Source organism: Sciurus carolinensis, chromosome 16 (assembly GCF_902686445.1).
Source record: "Sciurus carolinensis chromosome 16, mSciCar1.2, whole genome shotgun sequence".
In the NCBI taxonomy this organism is placed as follows: domain Eukaryota; kingdom Metazoa; phylum Chordata; class Mammalia; order Rodentia; family Sciuridae; genus Sciurus; species Sciurus carolinensis.
The window spans coordinates 16,574,599-16,596,767 of record NC_062228.1 but is presented as its reverse complement, the minus strand read 5'-3'; the positions used below and the strand labels follow the sequence as shown (position 1 = coordinate 16,596,767).

General features: G+C 40.6%; 1 protein-coding gene across 1 annotated transcript; it reads left to right on the top strand.

Moving 5' to 3' along the window:
• Positions 1 to 8,342, top strand: Zfp90 (ZFP90 zinc finger protein). Its single transcript, XM_047528999.1, is given in 5 exon segments — positions 1 to 180; positions 446 to 512; positions 7,769 to 7,823; positions 7,826 to 7,889; positions 8,234 to 8,342. Coding segments are annotated over 4 exon segments (261 nt in total). The 5' UTR covers positions 1 to 180; positions 446 to 479.
• The last annotated feature ends 13,827 nt before the right edge of the window (positions 8,343 to 22,169 follow it).

The window sequence follows — 22,169 nt, the reverse complement described above, 5'->3', positions numbered from 1 at the left end:
CGCTGCGGCCATTGTCCAGCCCCGTTGCGGCGGAGGCCGCTTTGGGCAGCTAACCCTTCTGCAGAAAAGACTTGGAGAGCTCAGAGCCTGCAGCGGGGGTCGAGGGGCCGACCTGAGGCCCTGGGTGGGCCTGAGGTCGCAAGTCCTGAGCCCCTGGAGGCAGTGATTCGCAGTGCGCGGGTCGGCGCAGCACTTCTCACGGGTTTGAGGGGTGTCCATTGGGCCTCGCCCACCATCCTGCGGGTGTGACTGGGCGTGGCTGGAGGGGGTTGTCCGAGACGCTGCAAAGCCCTTAGTTTGGGGCAGGAGGCGGCTGGCCCCGGCGGGATCCGCCCTCCTTCCCACCCTCTGGGCACAAGTGGCGGGGGGCGCGGGCGGAGGCGGGGCGGGCAGGGTGGGGCCCGCGGTTGCAGCCCGGTGAGTGCGCGCTGTCCTCTCTCTACAGCCGCTGTCCGGGAGCCCGCCCCGCAGAGGCAGGAATGGCCCCGAGGCCTCCGATGGCCGCGCCCCAGGTGAGCCGCTAGTTCCGAACCGCCCGGGGCATCCCATCCAGAGATGCCCCGGGGCGCTTTTGGAACGGTCATTGTTCTAGAGACGCCCATTCCTGGTTCAGTTGCCTCAGGCACGCGAAATCCCTAGATGTCCAGAGCAGGTGGGGAGGGAGTCCCAAAAGTCTGGCGGCACTGTGGATTAGAGGGGACCAGGGCGGTGCAATCTTGTGAGAGGAGTTAAGGCTGGATGTGTTGGGAAGTCTTGAGCACTGTGCCAGTTCTTTGAACGCGTGTCAATGCGGAATGGAAAGGGTGGGGTGACAAGATAGAAAACTGTAGAAGAGGAAGTGACTGTCAGTGAGTGAAAAGAGAGGAGCCCCAGCTTCTGATCCAGAAGCACTTAAAGGGCCGAAGAAACCTGATGAAAGAAAGAGGCTGGTGATGGGCTTTCTTGGGCAAGATCAAAAACAACAAAAGAAAATACAAACCACCAGAGCTAACAAGCCCCGAGCTTTTTAATGGCCTTTTCTGCTTTAACAAAGGTATAATAGTGCACACACGCATCTCCAGATGTCCAGCCTTTGCCTTAATTAATGTGAGGCTGATTTGTGAACCCATTTGTTCTGTGACAGAGGGTGCATTTTCTAGTAACATAACAATTCTAAGATTATCCATTGATTTACATAGAGTATATCTGTGAAAAATATATCCGGATGTTATCTGGATCTTTTAATCCACACTCTTTAAAATTAAGGAAAAATTATAAATTATAGTTGGTATAAGAGTCAGTCACGATCAGTCCAGATAAAAGTACCAACTACTAATGTCCTTTAAAAGTCATTTAAAAAAAAAAAGTTTGCCACAAATTAAACACAAAAAGTATATATAACACCTGTGTGTTTCTTTTACTGCTTATGACAATTTTGTTTTATAGGCGTGAACTTTATGGAGTAAGACAGGTAACAATACTAGAAATAGTTATGCAGTTTGAGCAATCACTTGTCATCACCTTTACACAGTGTTTCCTCAGTAGGCTGAGACTTAGGATAGCTTAATATTTCATCTGGGGAGATGGCTCTTTCTGAAGGAGGGTTGCTTTTTCTTTTTTAGAATCCGAAATGTTTTGCATGTACTGAGAAGGGAAGTTGGAACACTAAGAACAGAGACTGCACTCAAGGTTTTTAATATGACAGTCTTAATGAATCAAATACAGCATGAAATAATAGATTTCATGAAATAAATAAGTCAACTACTAATTAAAAAGTGAGTAACAACAATTTAGGAAAAACTGATTTCATAGTAACAGTTACTCCTGCCAAGGAGCATTTTCATCTTTAAGGAAATAAGTGGTTGTCATTAAGCCGGAATGGGTGTCTATTAAGCATTGTTAATAATAAATAATATATTTTAAGAACAGTAACAGATCCTCTTCCAATTACAGATCCTCTTCCTTATTTTCAGATATTATTCAACCTACAAATGACAAATTATCAATACTGTAGAAGGGTTGCCTTTTTAATGGTGAGGGTGGATGTGTGTTCTGAGCAGTGAATTTTAGAGCCTCTTTGAACCTTACTTTTCGAGCTATACTCCCCAAGCACTCAAGCTCAGTTACATTTTCCTGAAATTTATGATGGTCTCTTGAGTTATCTCAGTCGTCAGGCGATGACTGGAGATGAGCCACAGAACAGAACAGTGGCCCTACAGTGGGCTCTTTAGGCAGAAACTTTCTTTCATCAGTGGTTCTCCTCTGCCCACAGCCCTCAGGGGAGTGCAAAGATGAGTGATTGAGTCATGTGACTACTTATTAGTAAAATAAGTGGGGGTTGACAGTCTCCCGCAGAAGGATAGCACAAGAGAGGTGGTGTCCCCTGTTGTTGCAGAGGTCCAGAGGCTGCTGCGAATTCAGCGGGGAGATAAGAAATTCTGCCTGTGGGAAGGAGTGAGGGGAAGTGCCACCTATGAATAGGAATGGAGTCTAAGCAGGTGAAAACAAGGGAGGGGGAGGGGGAGAGCTGACTGACCTGTGTCAGGGGAGTTGAGAGGGCATATTCATGATGCCATTGTCCTCTGTGACAGCAGGTGTGGGCTGCAGGCAGCGAGTGTGTCATAGAAAGGAGTTTGTGCTTTTTTCTTTTTGGCCTTATAACTCATTCATTCATTCATTCATTCATTCATTCATTCATTCAGCGGATAAGTCCATGAGCCCCTGTAATGTGTCAGGACATTTGTCTAGGCATTTGGGATACTTTAGCGAACAAAATTACAAAGGACTGCTCTCATGGAGCTTATGTTCTAGAAAGGGGAGTGAGAAGGAAGAATTCAGTAACTAAATACATTTTACAGTATTCTAGAATTGTTTCATAGAAAAAAAAGAAAGGAAGAGGGAGTGAGTGGGAAGGTAGGCACCTGTGATAGGAGTACAGATTTTTTTGGAGGGGGGCCGTCCTGGGGATTGAACTTGGGTGCTTAACCACTGAGCTATATCCCCAGCCCTTTTTATTTTTTTATTTTGACACGGGGTCTTGTGGAGTTTCTAAGGCTGGCTTTGAACTTGTCATCCTCCTGCCTCAGCCTCCCAAGTGGCTAGGATTACAGGCATGTGCCAGCATGCCCAGCAGGGGTACAGTTTTAAATAGTAAGGCTAAGGTAAACCTTATCCTTCCTGAGATGACATCTGAGCAGATTTAAAGGAGGTGAGGGAGTCTAGGATGCAGATGTCTGGGGGAAGAGCACAGTGGGTAAATGGAAGAGCCTAACCCAGGATGTGTCTGTATATTCAGGGAGCAGTGAGGAGGCCAGTATAGCTGGAACTGATTTTAGGTAGGGATCTAGTATGACTTTAAAGATTGCCATGATTGATGAATCAGAGAGAGTTTAAAAGTTGGAGCTCTGTTGGAGAGGCATCCTAATAGGTGTGGTTAACAAATAGCTAAAGTGCCTCCAGCTGAAGTGGGAGGGGATGGAAGCAGTGGGATGCTCTTAGAATTGGTAGCATGTAGAATGTGGGTACTTTCATCAGTGTAAACACTGCACCCGTGCTCACCTTCTTTATGCATGTACTGCATTTTTAGTTAGGGAAAATAAAAGGGTGTTTTCCATTCACCAAAACAGTAAGAAATGGGGCTGGGGAGTTAGCTCAGTCGGTAGAGTGCTTGCCTTGCAAGCACAAGGCCCTGGGTTCGATCCCCAGCACCGCAAAAAAAAAAAAAACAGTAAGAAATGATGAAAGGTTCTTGGTGTTCTACCTTAATGGAGAAGGATCAGAGACTGGTCTCTACCGACTCCAGATCCTGAGAGCTCTGTGGTTAGATCATCCAGATGAACAGACCCAGGAAAACCTGGTCCATGTCACCCAAACTCAAGACAAGATGCTCCTGGGCCATCAGGGGAAGCCAAGCCACTTCTTGAATCAGGTTAGGATGATTTGTGGTCAAGAATGTTTGAACTTCTGCCCAGAGATCCCGTTTCGCAGCTTTTCTGAGCTAAGAGGTGGGCATGTCTTTAAGCTTCAGCTCAAATACACCCTCCCTTCTGTGGAGTGAGGTATGCCCCTGTGTTCTCCTAGAGCAGCTAGCTGTGCACGCCCACAATGGTACTGTTCTTACATACTATAGAGTGGTGTGTTTCCCCCACTGATCTTTGCACAGGCTTTGAGCTCCTGAAGGGCAGGGCCATTTGACTCCTCCTTTCTACTGCTTACTTCAGAGTAATCTTGAGGCAGGTGGGTATAATGAACAAACATAGACCTCTAACCCCAGTAGCAGTTTTATGCTTTCTGCATTATAGTTTTGATTTACATCTCTCTAATGATTAATGATGTTGAGCATCTGTTCCTATGCTCATTGACCATTTGCATATCCTCTTGGAAAAATGTTTATTAAAGTTTTTTGCCTTTTTTTCTTTCTTTTTTTTTTTTTTTTTTTTTTTTTTTTTTTTGTGGTACCGGGGATTGAACCCAGGGCTTGGCACATGGTAGGCAAGTGCTTTAGCAGTAAGCTATATCTTCAGCCCTTTTTATTTGAGTCAGTGTCTTGTTGAAGTTGCCCAGGCTGGCTTCGAATGTGATCCTCCTCCTTCAGCCTCTCAAATAACTGGGACTGCAGGCTTCCACCACACCCAGCTCTCCTTTGCTCATTTTTTAATTGGGTTGTTTAGTTTTTTGTTGAATGTTAGGTATTCTCTATATATTCTGAATATTAATCTCAGTACAATAATGTATTAGTAGAAAAAGAGTCATTTGTGATCCTTCTTCTTTAGTGCCTCTGTATTTGTTTTGATGAATTTCCTTCTTTTTCTCTTTATATTTTTTTCCTTTAAAAAATTCAATTATTACCTTTAAATTTTTATTTCACCCAGACACCGTGGCTTACACCTGTAATTCCAGTAGCTAGAGTAACTGAGACAGAAGGATTGCCAGTTCGAGGCCTGACTTGGCAACTTAGCAAAGCCCTATGTGACTTAGGGAGACCTTGTCGCAAAAAAAGGTGTGGGGGGAGGCTGGGATGTGGCTCGGTGGTTAAGTGCCCCGGGTTCAATTCCTGCTACTGAAAAAGAATAAAATAAAAATTTATTTCATTTTTATGAGGATTTATCCTTTTTATCAGCTTTAATGACTATATTACATTGTTTTGCATGAATGTACTAAAAGTTATATAGCCATTTCTTTTAGGACATTTAAATTGTCTCTCAATATTATAAATAATACTGGGATAAAAATCCCATTTGGTTACAGTAGATAATTCTTTTAAAATGCATTGGAAAAAAATGTTCATCTGTTTTCTTAAGTGAAATAGCCCTCAGAGAACTAGAGATCTCTTCACCAGGTTTTGGAGTCATGCTTAACCTTTATTTGCAGAAACATCCTGATTGCTTTTCATCTTCTGTATTTTGAAATAATTTACCTATAAAACATTGAGATCCAGGATTTTTACAGGGAGGATACTACTGATTTTCTGCTTGCTTACTGATTTTTATAATCTTAAGAATTTCATTCATTAACCCATGTATTTTTTTTTTATCCTCAAAAGAACTCCTTGTCTCTCTTCAATAAGAATTACATAGAGCTGGGCACAGTGGCACACACCTGTAATCCCAGCAGCTCAGGAGCTGAGGCAGGAGGACCACAGTTCAAAGCCAGCCTCAACAACTTAGCAAGGCCCTAAGCAACTCAGTGAGACTGTCTCTAAATAAACATTAAAAAGGGCTGGGGATGTAGCTTAGTGATTAAGCACCCCTAGGTTCAATCCCTGGTACCAAAAAAAAATAAGACTATGCATTTGCTCAGCAGACACTTGTGGAGTGCCTGCTGTGTTCCAGCAGTGGTTCTTAACCAGAGTCACACTTCAGAACCAGTCAGGAAATGGTACCTGCTTCCTGAGGGGTGGTAATAAGGGTTTCAGTGAGGAAATGTAGCAAGAGGGTGCACACAATGACTGAGCTCAGTGCCTGGCTAAAGGTGTGTTCAGTAAATCTTCACTGATTTCACTGATGCTCTTTTATTGTGAACCACCTAAAGAACTTTTTCTAATTCTTCTTCTTTCTTTCTTTCTTTTTTTTTTTTTAAACTGGCAATTTAACCCAGGTGCTCTTTGCCACTGAGCTACTTTCTCAGCCCTTTTGCTCTTTTTTATTTTTAGATAGGGTCTCACTAAGTTGCTGAGGGCCTTGCTAAGTTTCTGAGGCTGGCCTTGAATTTGCTATCCTCCTGCCTCAGCCTCCCAAGTCACTGGGATTACAGGCATGCACCACCATGCCCTGCCACCTAAGGAACTTGTAAAAGATGCTTGGCAGGGCCTCAGACAATTTAGAAAAGTTGCCCAGGTAATTCTGTTCAATTTCTACATGCTTGGTGGTGGTGATACTGAAATGGAGTCTTGAGAAATTCTTCAGGGAAAAAAATGTGAGTAGATGGCCATAGTTCTGAAATGGAGAGGTGGACCAAATGCTGGAGGAAGGCATGGAGGTTGGAAGTTCTGGAAAAACTCTACACAGGAAGGGAAGATTGAACTGGGTTTGGAATGATGTCTGGGAATTTTTGCCATATAGCTTAGGGAAGAAGGTACACTATGATAGAATAGATGTACAAAGGCAAGGTGACACAAAAGAGAATGTATTATCAGGGCAGAGGACACTTGGCAGAAACATGAGGTGATAGCAGAGGCAACGCCTGAGAGAAAGCTGAGTCAGTAGCCTGGAAAAGGATGGACTGAGGTGGAGATTTAGAATATCTAGAACAACATTGTCCAAAAGAAATAGGAGCTATATGTGTGTAGTAATTTTAATTTACCAGTTTTCAAAAATGTAAAAATAACAGATGAAATTAATTTTAGTAATACATATTATTTAACCCAATATATCCAGAATATTATCATTTCTGTGTGTTATCAATATTTTTAAATTACTAATAAGGTAGTTAACTTTTTTGGCACCAAGTCTTTGAAATCTGGTGTGTATTTTCCACTCAACAAATAAGCTTGATGTAGTTAAGGACAGCAAGATCAGCATAGCTACAGCCTAGTGCAGAGCTTGGATTTTCTTCTTCTTCTTTTTTTTTTTTTTTTTTTTTGTGGATTGAACCCAGGGCCTTGTGCATGCGAGGCAAGCACTCTACCAACGGAGCTATATCCCAGCCCCCAGATTTTATTCTTAATACAGTGTGATGCTATTGGTTTTAGTGAAACAGCTATATTACAGAGTGCTGGAATGGTTCAAAGTAATAAGGTGAAATTATATATACTAGTATGGAAATATCTCCAAAATACATAGTCAAAATGTAAAATGCAAGTTATAGAACAATATGAAGTGTTTCATAAAACATGACTTCTGTATGTATGTGTGTTAAATATGGACAAGAGACTCTTAAATTTATATATCAAACTGTTAAGAGTGATTGTTTCTGGGAAGCAAGGGTGAGATGCATTAGTTATGGGGGTGAAAGAGGGCTGCCATTTTTTACTCCCTACATATTTGAATTTTGTAATAAAGGAAGTAACTAGACCAAAAGGAATCAGTGATTCTATAAACAGGCTTGGCTTGGAAGGAAAATAAGAAGATAACTAAGTAGGAATGTAGGGTTACAAGACAAATTGCCCCTTTTGAATTTCTTGACAGCTATATTAGGTCCTTTACAGTGTTATACAGTTGATTAGCATATATAACCCAATATTGCAAACACATGATCACTGCTTCTAGTAAGTTCCACAGTATGTTCCCAATATTGCCATGGGAACATTTGTGGGGTTGATCCCTAGTTGAACAGGAATGCAATCTTGCAGGAATCAGTGACATTCAAAGATGTGGCTGTGGACTTCACCCGTGAAGAATGGTACCACGTGACCCTGCTCAGAGGAGCTTATACAGGGAGGTGATGCTGGAGAACTACAGCCACCTGGTTTTCTCTTGGTAAGAAACACTTCCCTCAGTGTCCCTCCTGTTGGCAGGTCTTTACTTTCTCAGTTGCTAAGGGTGTGATGCTCATAGCCTAGGTAACCGTGAGCAGGGTGTCCAAGTGTCCAGTGCTTGTTCATGTCTTTGGGACCTACCTTTCTAGGGTTTTGCGCCTTCCCTTTAGGTAAAAGTTTTTATTTTGCAGAACTGGAAATAAGCACTTTGATTGCATGACTCCCTAAGTTGCACCTTTTTTTCCTTCAGAGTTCCTGAGGATCAAGGACTAGTACTGACTTATAGGAGGGTTCTTTGTCTACTTGCACAAACACCCAAATCTTGTGTATTTACCCATGAGCAGGGTATCAAGTTTCCAAGCCAGAAGTGATCTTCAAATTGGAGCAAGGAGAAGAGCCATGGATATCAGAGGGAGAAATCCAAAGACCTTTCTGTTCAGGTAAATGAGTGAGAATTACACCTGTGCAGACAGTGGCACAGCTTAGGGAGGGGGGCACCATCAGCAGGCTTAGGAGCCTCCCAGACCTGCAGAGGAAGCTGAAGCCATCTTCTCAGTGACATCTCTGCATATCTCTCTTCTTCAATGGGATACCATTCCTGTAAGTAGGTTGTAAGAGAAAATGGTACCCCTTTTTCTTCTCTTAAAGTAACCTTTTGCTTTAGCTCAGAAATACCATCTCTGCCTATCCTGCCTCTGCTTGTTGGATTATATTCTCCTTGGTGTTTTCAGACTCCATTCATTATATAGAGATCCCTTTTCTTACTCATTCAAACATGAATTGAACTTTGTATCTCATCCTTCTTTTGTCTTGCTGCTTTCACTGTTGGATGCTGTGGACTTGTAGGAAATACCCCAGCCTTGATTCTTCCTTTATAACCTGCTTCTAGACTCCTTTCCATGGCCACACTCCTGAAACACCTGTCTTAGGAGCAACACTGTCCTTCCTTCCATCCCGTATTTATGCTGGTTGAATTCATTGCCTCTCTCTCCATATCCCTCTAGTACATCCTTTCCTAATCTCCAGGCTTGTTGGGGGCTTCTGGGTTTTAAGTCTGTGGTAGTCAGCTTTCTGTCACTATAATAAAATGTCTAGGGTGACTGACTTAAAGAGAAAAGGTTTATTTTGACTCAGGTTTAGAGGTTCCACTTCATGATTGATTAGCCCTCTTGCTTTGGGTCTGTGGCAGGCATCACATCATGGCAGGAGTGTTTGACCAAGCAAAACCACTCACTTCATCAGCCAGGAAGCAAAAGGGAAAGAGGAGGAGGGTAGGGTCTCAGGATCTCCTTCAAGGACTTGTACCCAGCGACCTAAGGACCTCCCATTGGGTTCCACCTCATAAGGTTCTACCACCTCCAATAGCTCTACCCTGGGGACCAAGCCTTTAATACATGGGCCTTCAGAGGACACGTAACACCCATACTATAACAGGGTCTTTGGCTTTTCCCCCAAAGTGAAGCCATGTAGGAATCTACCTACTGCCTCCTCTGCTTTCCCTCTCTGTGACCTCTCTAAAAAGTTGCCCGCCCTTTCTGGTAGTTACAGGCCCTTTATTCTATGCTATGGACCCGAAATCTTCCTCACTTGAACCCTGGTCATGTTTTTACTTCTCACAGGACCTTCACTTAGAAATCTCCTGGAGCTCGTATCATCTTTCATCATCTTTCATCCCTAGCCAGCACATTTGGCTACTTTGCCTATTACTTGTTTCTGCCTTTGCCTCTTAGAAACCACTGGGTTTTCTGATCCTTTAGGCCAGACACTATAATCAGTTTTGTCTTTTTTCTTTCAGCCCAGGTTATTTTCCTCATTTGTGAAACATCTTAAATTTTCCTGTCTTTTAACATCTACTGGTGGCATCCTAAACTATGCCCTGGGCTTAGATAGTGTACTATAATTCTCAGGTAGAAATTCTCACTGTCTTTTTATAATCCATTCTTTATCAAGATATAATTCCCATACTATAAGAGTTGCCCTTGAAAGCATACAGGTCAGTGTTTGTGTGTGTGTGTATTCAGAGAGCCATGGTAACATCACCACTGTGTTGTACCCTGTATTATGCAAAACATCAAAATGTTCTCATCACCCTCAAAAAACTCATCACTCCAGAAATTCCCTTAGTACTCAGAGCCCACTCCCCACTCCTCCCAGCCCCTGGAAACCATTGATCTGCTTTCTGTCTGTATGGATTTTCCTATGCTGGACATTTTGTATAAAGAGATTCATAATATGACTGGCTTCTTTCACTTGGCACAGTGTTTTCAAGGCTGATTCATGTTGCAGCCTATAAGAGTACCTCATTTCTTTTTCCTGCTGAGTAATATTTCATTGTATTGATATTACCACACTTTATTTAACTGTTCATCAGTTTATCAACCATACTAGATTTTAATATGTTATCTTCATAAATCTTTCACCTCTGACAAAACCTTCCTGTTATTCACTGTACCTCATCATAGGGAAGTTTCCTTGATTTAAAGTTTCCCTATCATATCTCCCAGAATTACCTTTCTGTTCCTATGAAAACAAACTCCCCTTAGGTTGAAATTCTGTTAGTGTTCCTTGTAAATAGTACATATTTTCCCTCATTAGGTAGTACATTCTGCCTACCCAAAGCATCTATTCTTGAGTTCAGAATCAAATAAAACCTAAAATATTTAATATAGGTTATTTCTTCCCTGGTCACAAATACAAGTTCTGTCATCTCCACTGTGCAAACTCAGTTTGATTATATTTCTGTATATTCTATCTATCTGATTGACTGTTATGGAATCTGGCTAGGAAAGAACTTCTCATTCCTTCATTTCAGTAAGCTTTCTTGAGTGCCCCAATGAGAGGATTCTTAAAAAAATACAAAGCATTCTCAGCCCTTAAGAGTTTAGAATTGGGCTGGGGATATAGCTCAGTTGGTAGAGTGCCTGCCTCACACACACAAGGCCCTGGGTTCAATCCTCAGCACCACAAAAAAAAAAAAAGAGTTTGAGTAAAGAATTTGGAGTTTAAGGGCCCTTAGTTTTTTTTTTTTTTTTCCCTTCTCAACATTTCATTATGAAGAGTTTCAAATATATTGAAAAGTTGAAAAAATGTACTGTGAACACCATATACCTATCACCAAGATTATCATATTTGTTGTCCTTTACAATTTTTAATATTTTCTTTATCATATATCTGTTCATCTATCTATCAATCCACTTTTGATGCACCTCCAAGGAAGTTGCAAGCATGAGTACATTTTATCTCTATACAATTCAGGATGCATATTGTTAAGAGTTTTTTTTTAGTTTTCTCTTTTAAGAAAATGTTATGTACAATGAAATGTGTACCTCTTATTTGTATCTTCCAGATGGTTTTGACAAATGTATTCATCAAATTCCCATTTGTAAGGGCAGAGAGCTTCCTTCCCTTAGTTTTAAAAGGTCACCTTTCTTAGAACCTAGAAATTAATTAATTCTCTGGTATTGGTATTCTGAAATAGAACAGACTTAGAGATCCATTTATGAAGCAGACTGAATAAATCCTTTTGGTCAAGAGAGATGATTAATGTAGAGTCAGAGTTCTACACTAAAACAACAGCCCCAGTGGTAAGGACAAAGATGATTTGCTGCCAGGTTCAGTGGCACATGCCTGCAATCCCAGTAGCTCAGGAGACTGAGGCAGGAGGTTCATGAGTTCAAAGCCAGCTTTAGCAATTTAGCAAGGTCTTAAGCAATTCAGTGAGATCCTGTCTCTAAATAAACATAAAAATGAGCTGGGATGTGGCTCAGTGGTTAAGGCCCCTAGTCCAATCCCTAGTACAGAAAAAAAAAAAAAAAATTGCCTCCTGAAAATCCTACTTTTTCTCCATTTGTAGATTATAGGTCTTGATCTCCAGGTATGTCAGAGATTCTGAAAAATAAGTCATAGACTGAAGATTTTCTCTGCAATGTTTGGAGACCTGGAACCTCAGAGGTGACTTGAAAAGAACTATGAAATGAATGTAGTAGGAGGGTAGATTTTGTGGTCATTTGAAAAATGGACAGGAAGCATGTAAAGCATCCAGGATCCTACAAGATGGACTGCGATCCTATTCCATTTGCATCTATGCTACACTCTTACTTATTCTTTGTTCATTCACAAACCTACCTACATGTGCTTTCCTAATTCTCTAGACTCACCACACATTCTAGATCTGTAGGCTTCACTGTCATCTCTCATCATTCTTCCCTCCCTCGTTTTGGGTCTTCTCCACAGCCTTCAAGACAGATTTCAAAACACAATCATGTATAATTTATTTCTTTAATTTCCTCATTCCGACTATAGTGATTGGTTTTAACAGGAAGAATTAGGGGAACTTTTGCACTTTGCATTTCTTTCAGACTGGAAGAGCAAGCCTGAAGCCAAATCATCAAATCTACAGCAGGGCATATCTGAAGTATCCCACAGCACAGATGATTTCTCTGCCACATTAGAAGAAACCTGGGATATTCATAGCCAATTAGAGAGGCATCAGGAAAACTGGAGGAGAAATCTGGGACCAGAAGTATCTACCCAGAAGAAAATCACACCAGAGGGAAGTTTTGCACAAAATAAATCTGGTGAAGACTCTAGATTGAACACAGACCTGGGTCACAACTGAACAGTCCGTCAAGAATAAGGTCTAGTGAATGTGAAACACTTGGAAGCAATTTGGGACATGATGCAGACTTGCTTAATCCGAACAATATCCTTGCAAAAAAGAAACCCTATAAATGTAATAAATGTAGAAAAGCCTTTATCCACAGATCATCACTTCTAAACATGAGAAACTCATAAAGGAGAAGATAATTTCCCCAATGGCACAGGTCAGGGAATTTATCCTGGAAAGAAACACCATGAATGTACTGACTGTGGGAAAAACTTTCCTCTGGAAGACACAGCTTACTGAGCATCAGAGAATTCACACTGGGGAGAAACCCTTTGAGTGCAATGTGTGTGGAAAGGCCTTCAGGCATAGCTATCCCTAGGTCAGCATGAGAATGCTCATACTGGAGAGAAACCCTATCAGTGTAGTCTCTGTGGGAAGGCCTTCCAGCGCAGTTCCTCCCTTGTTCAACACCAGAGAATTCACACTGGAGAAAAGCCCTATCGCTGTAATCTCTGTGGGAGGTCCTTTAGGCATGGCACATCCCTCACTCAACATGAGGTCACGCATAGTGGGGAGAAACCCTTCCAGTGTAAGGAATGTGGGAAGGCCTTTAGTCGATGTTCTTCCCTTGTCCAGCATGAGAGGACTCATTACTGGAGAGAAACCTTTGAATGTAGCATATGTGGGAGGGCTTTTGGTCAGAGCCCATCCCTTTATAAGCATATGAGGATTCATAAGAGAGGCAAACCTTACCAAAGCAATACTACAGTGTAGATTTCAAGCATAGCTTATCTCTTACTCAAGATGAAAGTACGCTGACCGAAGTGAAATCCTACCATTGTAATGACTGTGGGAAGACTTCAGTCACATTACAGATTTTACTGACCATCAGAGGATCCACACTGGTGAAAAGCCCTATGATTGTGAGCAGGCCTTTAGTCAACAATCTATTTCCCATCCTGGAGAGAAACCTTATCAATGTAATGTATGTGGGAAAGCTTTCAAAAGAAGTACAAGTTTCATAGAGCATCACAGAATTCATACTGGAGAGAAGCCCTATGAATGTAATGAATGTGGAGAAGCCTTCAGTCGACGCTCATCACTTACCCAGCATGAGAGAACCCACACTGGAGAGAAACCCTACGAATGTATTGACTGTGGAAAAGCCTTCAGTCAAAGTTCATCCCTTATTCAGCATGAGAGAACTCATACTGGAGAAAAACCCTATGAATGTAATGAATGTGGGGCCGCCTTCCGAAAGAAAACCAATCTGCATGATCATCAGAGAATTCACACTGGAGAAAACCGTATGCTTGTAAAGAATGTGGGAAAAACTTCAGTCGAAGCTCAGCTCTTACAAAGCACCAGAGAATTCATACACGAAATAAACTGTAGGAATCCTACACTTAGGAATGTATGGAAAGCTTAAGCTAAAATACTGTTCCAGTTCGGTATTTGAAAGAATTTTTACTGGAGAGAAAGTTCAAGAATGTAATTATGTGTGGTTTGTATGTTGTGTGTGGAGAAATCTTGGCACTAGACAGAATTTTTTAAAAAATAAATTAAAAGTCACATTCTTATATCTCATTGCAGGTGTTTGTAAAAATTACAAACAACTACATAGCCATTTGGAAATCATATTCCTACATATTGGACTTTATAAAGCTTTAATATGAGTATGCAGATCACCATTGTTGACAGCTTGACATGTAACTCCCACTGTTTACAGCCTTTAAAAAAAAAAAAAAAAAACTCTTACCATAATGACCAAAACTTATTTTAAACATTGCTTGACAGTTACACTCAACTGCAATTGTTACATGAAATTCACTGTGGATACCAATTCCCCTCCAGGAGTTCACCACTTAAAGAATTAGATAATTAGCCCAACCACTTCATTGTACAGATGAAGAGGACTGAAAGCCAAAGATTTGAGGTGGTTTGTGCAGTATGGTAATCCTAAAATGACAAAGCTGACTGGAGAATGGGGGTTTCCCAAGCACTGCTGTTGTTAAAGGGTATTCTGGAATTCAGAAGGCTTTAACATAATTTAAAATAGATACCCATGGATTGGTTGGACACTTTGAAATTCCTAAAAGCATTAAGAGGCAGCAATATATGCAAATTTGTCACAAACTTACCTAAGGCAACTATGGAAGTTTACAAGCCAAAATTTTAACAAACTAAATAGTTGAACTGTGGATGACTTTTGCTTTTCCAGTTATGTTATACTCCCAGCTAACATGCCAGTTTTATAGAACTACTAGTCCTTTTATGTGCACTCCCATGAAAAAGTCCTGCCCCAAGTTCCCTGGAGCAGATCAATGAGAAAACAGCACAAAACTTGGATAATTTTTTCCAAATTAATTTTACTTTACAGAAGTTCAGTTATACCTTGCATAAAGTCTGTCTTTGACTCAGAGAAACAGCATGTTTTGGTTCATTGTGTTTGCCAAAGGAAATATTTTGCCATTTAAAAAAAAAAAACAGCTTGTTTTAGCTTCATGGTGTTTCTCCATCCGTAAAGCTCAAGTTAATGTAGGTGTCCCACTCTGACCCTTAGTGGCACCTCATGCCTCCCATAAGTTATCTGAAAAGAATCTCCAGAACCTTCATTGGTTAACATCAGCAGTGCAGACAAGTTTGGAAGCAACTGTGGACATCCATGCCTTCACAAAAGAGCTGCTTCCCCATAAGACAGCAAATTTCCCAGCCCTGATCATGATTCTCAGAGGAGTGAAGTGAGTGGTGTTGACAGTGAACCCTTCCTACTTGATTCTTTGTGTGCCACATGGCAGGACCCAACACCATTCTCTCATCCTGGATGGCATGAGGTAGCTCTTGAACATTCATTTTTTTTTTTTTTAAGGGATAATAAGCCTGAGGGTTGAAAATGTGGTATGTGAAGCCCAATGAGTCTGTCACCTGTAAAGCAAGATGGATAGGACAGATAGGACAGTCCATAGTAAATCTGCCTTTTCTAGATATTAGCCCTTCAAAGGGGCTAATCCCTTGTTTGTGACACTCCATGCTTAGCACACACAATGTCCATGCTTGTGTTGACACATAGTTTGAGGATGGATAATTAATTCAGATCCTCTCTGACCAAGTGATTAGGATGCCTGTCAGAAACTTGCTGCTGATTGCTAAGGGGTCCCTAGCACTGCTTGGAGGGAATCCTGTGAATTATAACCAATTCAGTGCTGCCTCACTGTTACTGAAGTTTATAAAAACTTAGTTCCAGAAGACCCAGAAGAGACCACTGGTTTGTGGAACAGGTCTAAATCCAGCTACCACTGATTCTCAGCACATCTTCATTGACTCCCTGGGGAAGGAGCCAGGACAGACGTGACTAATTGGGCAGAGGGCTTTCCTAGTACCAGCAGTCATGCACGGTGCACTTAATAGTACCCAGCCTTTTAAGGTTACATGAAACAAATCCTTGTAACATCACCTGTATTCTTTCAATAAATAGCCTTCTGAGTTGAATGGAGTCAGTTTGTCTTTTTCAATTTTCAGAACATGGCTAAGATTAAAGGATGGCATGTCAAGAAGAAGGGATTAACTGCTAAACTCTTCACATTCAGGTAAGTTAATACTAGCTATCATTTATGTATGTTTACTGTGTGAAAGACAATGTGCTAAGTGCTTCACTTCCATCATTTCATTTACTCCTCACAACTCCTGGTTAGGGGTGTTGCGGCAGCCTTTGTCTTTGCCCAGTATTTTTCTTTCTTGTCTTTTAATAATCCCTGCTCAGTGACCACAGGAACACAAGTCAGTGTGGCCCCAGGGCTCAGTGGTATTTCTAGGGTCAGGGATAAATATGCATGAGAGTATTTAGCCCTGATTTTTAGGGGTAAACAGCCAATCAGAATCCTTTGCTAGAATTTTTTGAAAGTTGAACTTCCAAGAAGCTTTTTATTTTGGCAGGGGAGGGGAAGTGCTGGGGATTGAAGCCAGGGGTGCATGACCACTGAACTACATCCTCTTCCCCACCTTTTTTTTTTTTTAAATTTTGAGACAAGATCTTGCTAAGTTGCTGAGAGCCTTACTGAGTGGCTGAGCCTGGCCTTAAATTTTCAACCCTCCTGCTTCAGCCTTCTGAAGCAGGGATTATAGGCATGTTGCCACCATGCCTGGCTCAAGGAAACTATTTTTGAGTTGCTAGGCTAGAAAGGTGAAGGCCTAGAGCTTCCTAGAGCCTGATTTCTTATAAGCAATGAGAGGTCTACTGTAGTAGCAGAAGATGACAGCTGACATTCAGGTATTCTTGTTTCTGTTCCCTGAGGTCCCTTAGACCTAGCTCAATTTTTGAAGCCCTTTTGGAATTCCATGAGCTCCCCATTATCAGTCCAACAATTCTTCTCTTTTGCTTAAGGCAATGTTTGTTTCTGTTGCTTACATTAGATAAGCCTAATACATGGATTATATCCTTGTTAGGTAAATAACTTGCCCACAGTTGTACTGCCCAGGCAGATTCAGGCTCTAAGCCCAGGATTGTCTGGCTCTACAGGTAAGCTCTGAACCCCAAACTCTGACATCTCCAGATGTTACATTCAGGGAGTACATATAATTCATCTGGAATGAGTGGATAAAAGATCTGGTGACAGGTTAGGTTGGAGGCTGAGCAAAGACAAAATGGCAAAGAACTTTGGAATGTTTTTCTTGACTATTTCAATAAATTAACTTCCTAACTACATCCTTAATATATCAGGTATTTACGTTTACCCATGCAATAGACAAAGTCTTGTGTTATGCTTTCAAAAAATCATAAATGTCTTTCATGTTGATACACAGGGTCTTGATCTTTTTAAGTCCCTTATTTGGATTGGTTTTGATACTGGTTTTTAAAATAATGATATGGAACATTTTTACCTTTTAAAGTACCCTAGCTGTTTTGTATTTTTTCTGAAAATATCCAGAATTAGATCAAATAGAATATCCAGAATGGTATTATAGTCAGTATGCCAGCGGTTATGAGACTCAGACAAGAATAAGCTGCGTGCAGCAGTATGCAGTGCAGGATGAATAGTCTCAAAATCACAAAAGAAACGGGAGAAAACCGGTCTCCCACTCTGTGTGTCTGTGGAAGGGCCCGAGGCAAGCATTATAGCTGCCAGAGATTCTAGCACCTTTTATGAGAGGTAAGAAAATACTTCTGAGTTTATTAGGTAGCGATGCTTGGTTCTTTACAGTGACAGTGGGCTTTTAGAAAATTGGTTAATTAATCATCTGTAAAATGTAAATGCCACTTCAGGAAAGCTTTTGCTAACTTTCCTATTTTAACTAAATTGATCTTCCTTCATTAAATTTTCATAAATTACTGTGAATGTCCTTTATGTTACCACAGTTTGTGTTTGTGATTATTTGGTTTTCTTTTTCTCATATTAGATTGTGCGTTCCAGGAAGGCTTTTTGTTCTTCTTGTCACAATGCCAGTCATATAGTAGGTACTCAATATAGTCCTGTAGGGTGAGCAGTTGAGTAGAGATAGACAAAGCAGATTTGCTCATAAATAAAAAGATGCTCAACCTTGAAATCAGAATGTTGAAAGGTAAAAATGTGAAACTATTTCATACCACTGAGTCTGGCAAAAAATTTAGGAATCTGGCAGGGGAAAGTTAAGAACTCATATACTACTGGTGAGAGGGTAGATTGTTATAATCATTTTGGGGAGTAATTTTGCAATATCCAGTAAAAACTGAAGCTAAGCATTTCATGACCCAACAATTCCACTTGTAGGAAATTCTCCCATGAGCACAAAGAAACATGCCTAAGTATGTTCACAGCAGTGCTGTTTGAAACAGTAAAAATATGGGCACCTACTTTATTTTGAAATGTCAGTAAGTAAATGGGTTCATAAAGTGTGGCATAGCCTTATTATTCAACACAATATTTAAATGAAGGAACCAAAGCATCTGGCAAAAAGCAAAAAATCTAGCTCTGCTTATTCTACTCTTGTACCCATGCAGCCAAATGGAGAAAAACAGAACCCATGATGATTAGTCCCACTTCAGTTTCCTGTCTGCCAGTTTCCTGCATTGTTTCCCTAGCCTAATCATCATCCCCCCTCTCAGGTGCCATTTATACCTTCTCTCTACTCAAACCTCCAACACTTAGCCCCACTTCTCCCTTAGCTGGTGACCCTGTTTCTTAGTTAACTGAAAAAAGTAAAAGCAATCAAAAGAGAACTCCTTGATTTTCTGAATCCAGCAAGCACCATCAAAAATAAATAAATGAAAAATAAAAATAAATATGTAAAAGGAAGACCAGTGGAGTAGAGGAAGGGAGAACAGGGGAGAGAAGGAAAAGTGGAGGAGATGGGGACTGAGATGGAATAAATCAAATTCTATACATGTATGATTTTGTCCAAATGAATACTACTATGTATAACTATAATACTCTAATATAAAATAATGTGAAAAAAAGAGAACTCCTCACGTGTGCATCTTGTCCTTGTGCTCTTCCTTGCTGATCCTCTAGTTGACTGTTCTCTTGTTGAGACCATTTCCTCCTCTGGTGTATTAGACCCATCCTTAAACTACAACACCATTCCTACAATTGTTCTTTTCCTGCATCTTTTTAAAACTTCTTTTCTACTAAATCTTGTTCATCAGCATAAAAATGTGTATTTTTTTCTCAGATATACACAGTATACTCTCTATCTCTTTCTTCACTTAATAGCAGTGTATCTCAATAGAGGTGTGGAACACTGATTGTTTCCAGTTCTTCTTCCATTCTTTTTTGCATCCACTACAGTCAATTCTTTGTTTCTGCTCTTGTTAAAGGTCACAGTGATGCCCATGTGGCAAAATCCAGTAGTATTTTTTTGGTCCTCTCGACTATTCAACATCATTTGTCTCATTCTTGACTTGGCTTCCAGGTTATACTTATACCTAGATTTCCTTATACTTTATTGACAATTACTTCTCACAAGTTATCTGTCATTGCTGTAGATGTGGGAATTCCTTTAGGCTTAGCCTTTGGATCTGTTTTCTTTTTCTGCAGCCACTACATTGAGGCTGTGATCCTGTCTCGTAACTTTAAAGATCTATTTATGACAACTTCAAATTTTATGTCTCCATCCTATGATTTCATATTCACAATAACCAACTGCCTACTTTGTATTTCCACTTTTTTTTTAATGTCTTAACATGCTTCAAATTTGATACATCCAAAGGTGAATTCAATCTCCCCCCTCCTCCCCATAAGCATGTTTTTCACTTGGTCTTTCCATATGAGAAAAGGCAAATCCATCTCTCCAGTTACTCAGGGCCCTAAACCAGGTAACCGTTGTTGATTGATTTTGTTCACAGCCCACAGCCAAGCAATAGTAATGCCTGTGTGCTAATTTTCAGGATTTTAAAAAATGGCCATTTCTTCCTCTCTCTACTGCTACCACCATAGCCCAAGTATCCACCAACATCTGGGGCTCAGATTTTTGCAACAGCCCTTGAATCTGTCTCCCTACTTCCATCATTTCTCACTGTGTTAGTTTAGCAGCTAGAACAGTATTGTAAGAATCTAAGATCTGCTCAGAGTGCTCTAATAGCCCTCCACTTCACTCACTCAGTAAATCTAAATAAAAGCCTCACTCAGCACTGCTGCTGCCGGATGTCATCTGTCTATTCACCACTCCCTTCTTGATGGTGCTGCCCCAGGCCCGTTGGTTCCCTGCAGCAACCTACACAGGCCTCTAGATCTTTGCTCAAGCATTTTCTCAGCAAAGAGCCCTTCCTTGACCACCCTATCAAAATAGCAGACACACTCTATGGCACACCTCAGCTCGCCTCCTGGCTGTATTTCTTCCCTAACACACACCACCACTTCACATGCTATCTACTTTACCTGCTGATTTTGTTTTTTTCTCTTGATTGTAAGTTCCATGAAAGTGGGGGACTTGGGGGGAGCTAAGCTTTACTGAAGCTTAACATAGCTAAAGTTCACAAGTAGCAAGTAAACAGCTCGCTGATACAGAGTGCCAACTTTTGGTGTCTTTTTTTTTTTTTTTTTTTTTCTTCTGGTGCTGTGTCCCCAGCACAGGAAATAATCAAATATTTAATGAATAGTTAACTGAATTTACTTACATTAACAAGGCTAAAATATTGAAAGATAGTTGAAGATAAGTTGCAGAGGAATACATATAATGTAACAAAGCTTTTTAAAATCCAGAATACCTATTTTTATTGATACAAAGTAAAAGTAGAAAAATAATAAAATATCAGCCTCAGGTGAGTGGTTTCCTCTGGAGGTTGAAGGAGGAAGAAGTAAAAGGTGGCTTAAACTATCACATTTTATTTCTTTAAAAAATCAAATATGGCTGGGCATGGTGCTGCAAGCCTAAAATTCCAGCTACTGGGGAGACTGAAGCAGGAGGATCAAGAGTTCAAAGCCAGCCTCAGCAAAAGCAAGGTGCTAAGCAACTGAGTGAGACCCTTCTCTAAATAAAATACAAAATAGGGCTGGGGATTTGGCTCAGTGGTTGAATACCCCTGAGTTCAATCCCCAGTACCTAACACACACACACAATCAAATATGGCAGGCTGGGGTTGTAACTCAGTGGAAGAGTGCTCACCTGGCATGCATAAGGATGGCATCCATCCTTAGCACCACATAAAAATAAATAAATAAAGGTACTGTGTCCATCTATAACTAAAAAAAAATTTAAATCAAATATGGTAAAGTAATAGCATGCTAAAAAGAGGTGGCAGATAGTTATTCATGGTATTTGTTGTATGTGTCTTTCTGAATGTTTAAATTCTTTTTTTCTTCCAGTTCTGGGGCTTGGACCCCCCAGCTATACTCCCAGCCCTTCTTTTATTTGTTTGTTTTTGAGACAGGGTCTCAGCCTCCTGGGATTACAAGTTTGGGTCATGATGCCCCCACTTGAATGTTTAAACTCTTACAGTGAAAGCTCACCTCCTTTCCCTTATCTAGTCCCTCCACCCACAAAATCACTTGCTTGGTTCTCCTCAGGACGTGAGCCCTGGTAATTCGTATACCCAGCATACCTGAAGGATTTAGGAGAAGGAATAATGAGCATCCATGCTTCCAAGGGTGATGAACTTATCTAAGCCCAAGAAAGGAAGGAAGGTCTTGGCACTGTTGGGACCAGGCAAAGCAGTCCCACTTTCCAGAAGGTAGAGGGCAGAGGAGCTGAGGGCCTCCTGTAGATAAAGAACATAAGTGATCATTTTCAAGATTTAGTGGAAGATTATTAATTTTGCTAATAAATTGCAGTGAACCCCCCGCAATTCTAGAAAAGCACTATTTTTGATTCATTTTTTAAAAATTATAATTATTTTTAAGTTATACATCAATATAATCAAAGGGGGGGAAAAGGAAAAACAGATAAGTGGACAAACCACATCATAAGATTTATATCAGTAAATAAACCATCAGTAATCAGACAAATTAGAGAACAAGCTCAAATGCTTTTTATGTGTGTAAAACAGAGGTCTCCAGTGTCCTCTCTGGTACATGGAAAATGCTTATTTTATGAATTAGCAAATGAATGAATAAACAAATATGTGTAAAGTTTTCTCAGAAGTGGAATAGTTGACCACATACCTAAAAGTCTATGGAATGTCTTTCATATGAACAAGAACTTATTATCTCTAGAATAATGAATATGAATCTAACATCGCATCCATGAAAAATGTTTGAT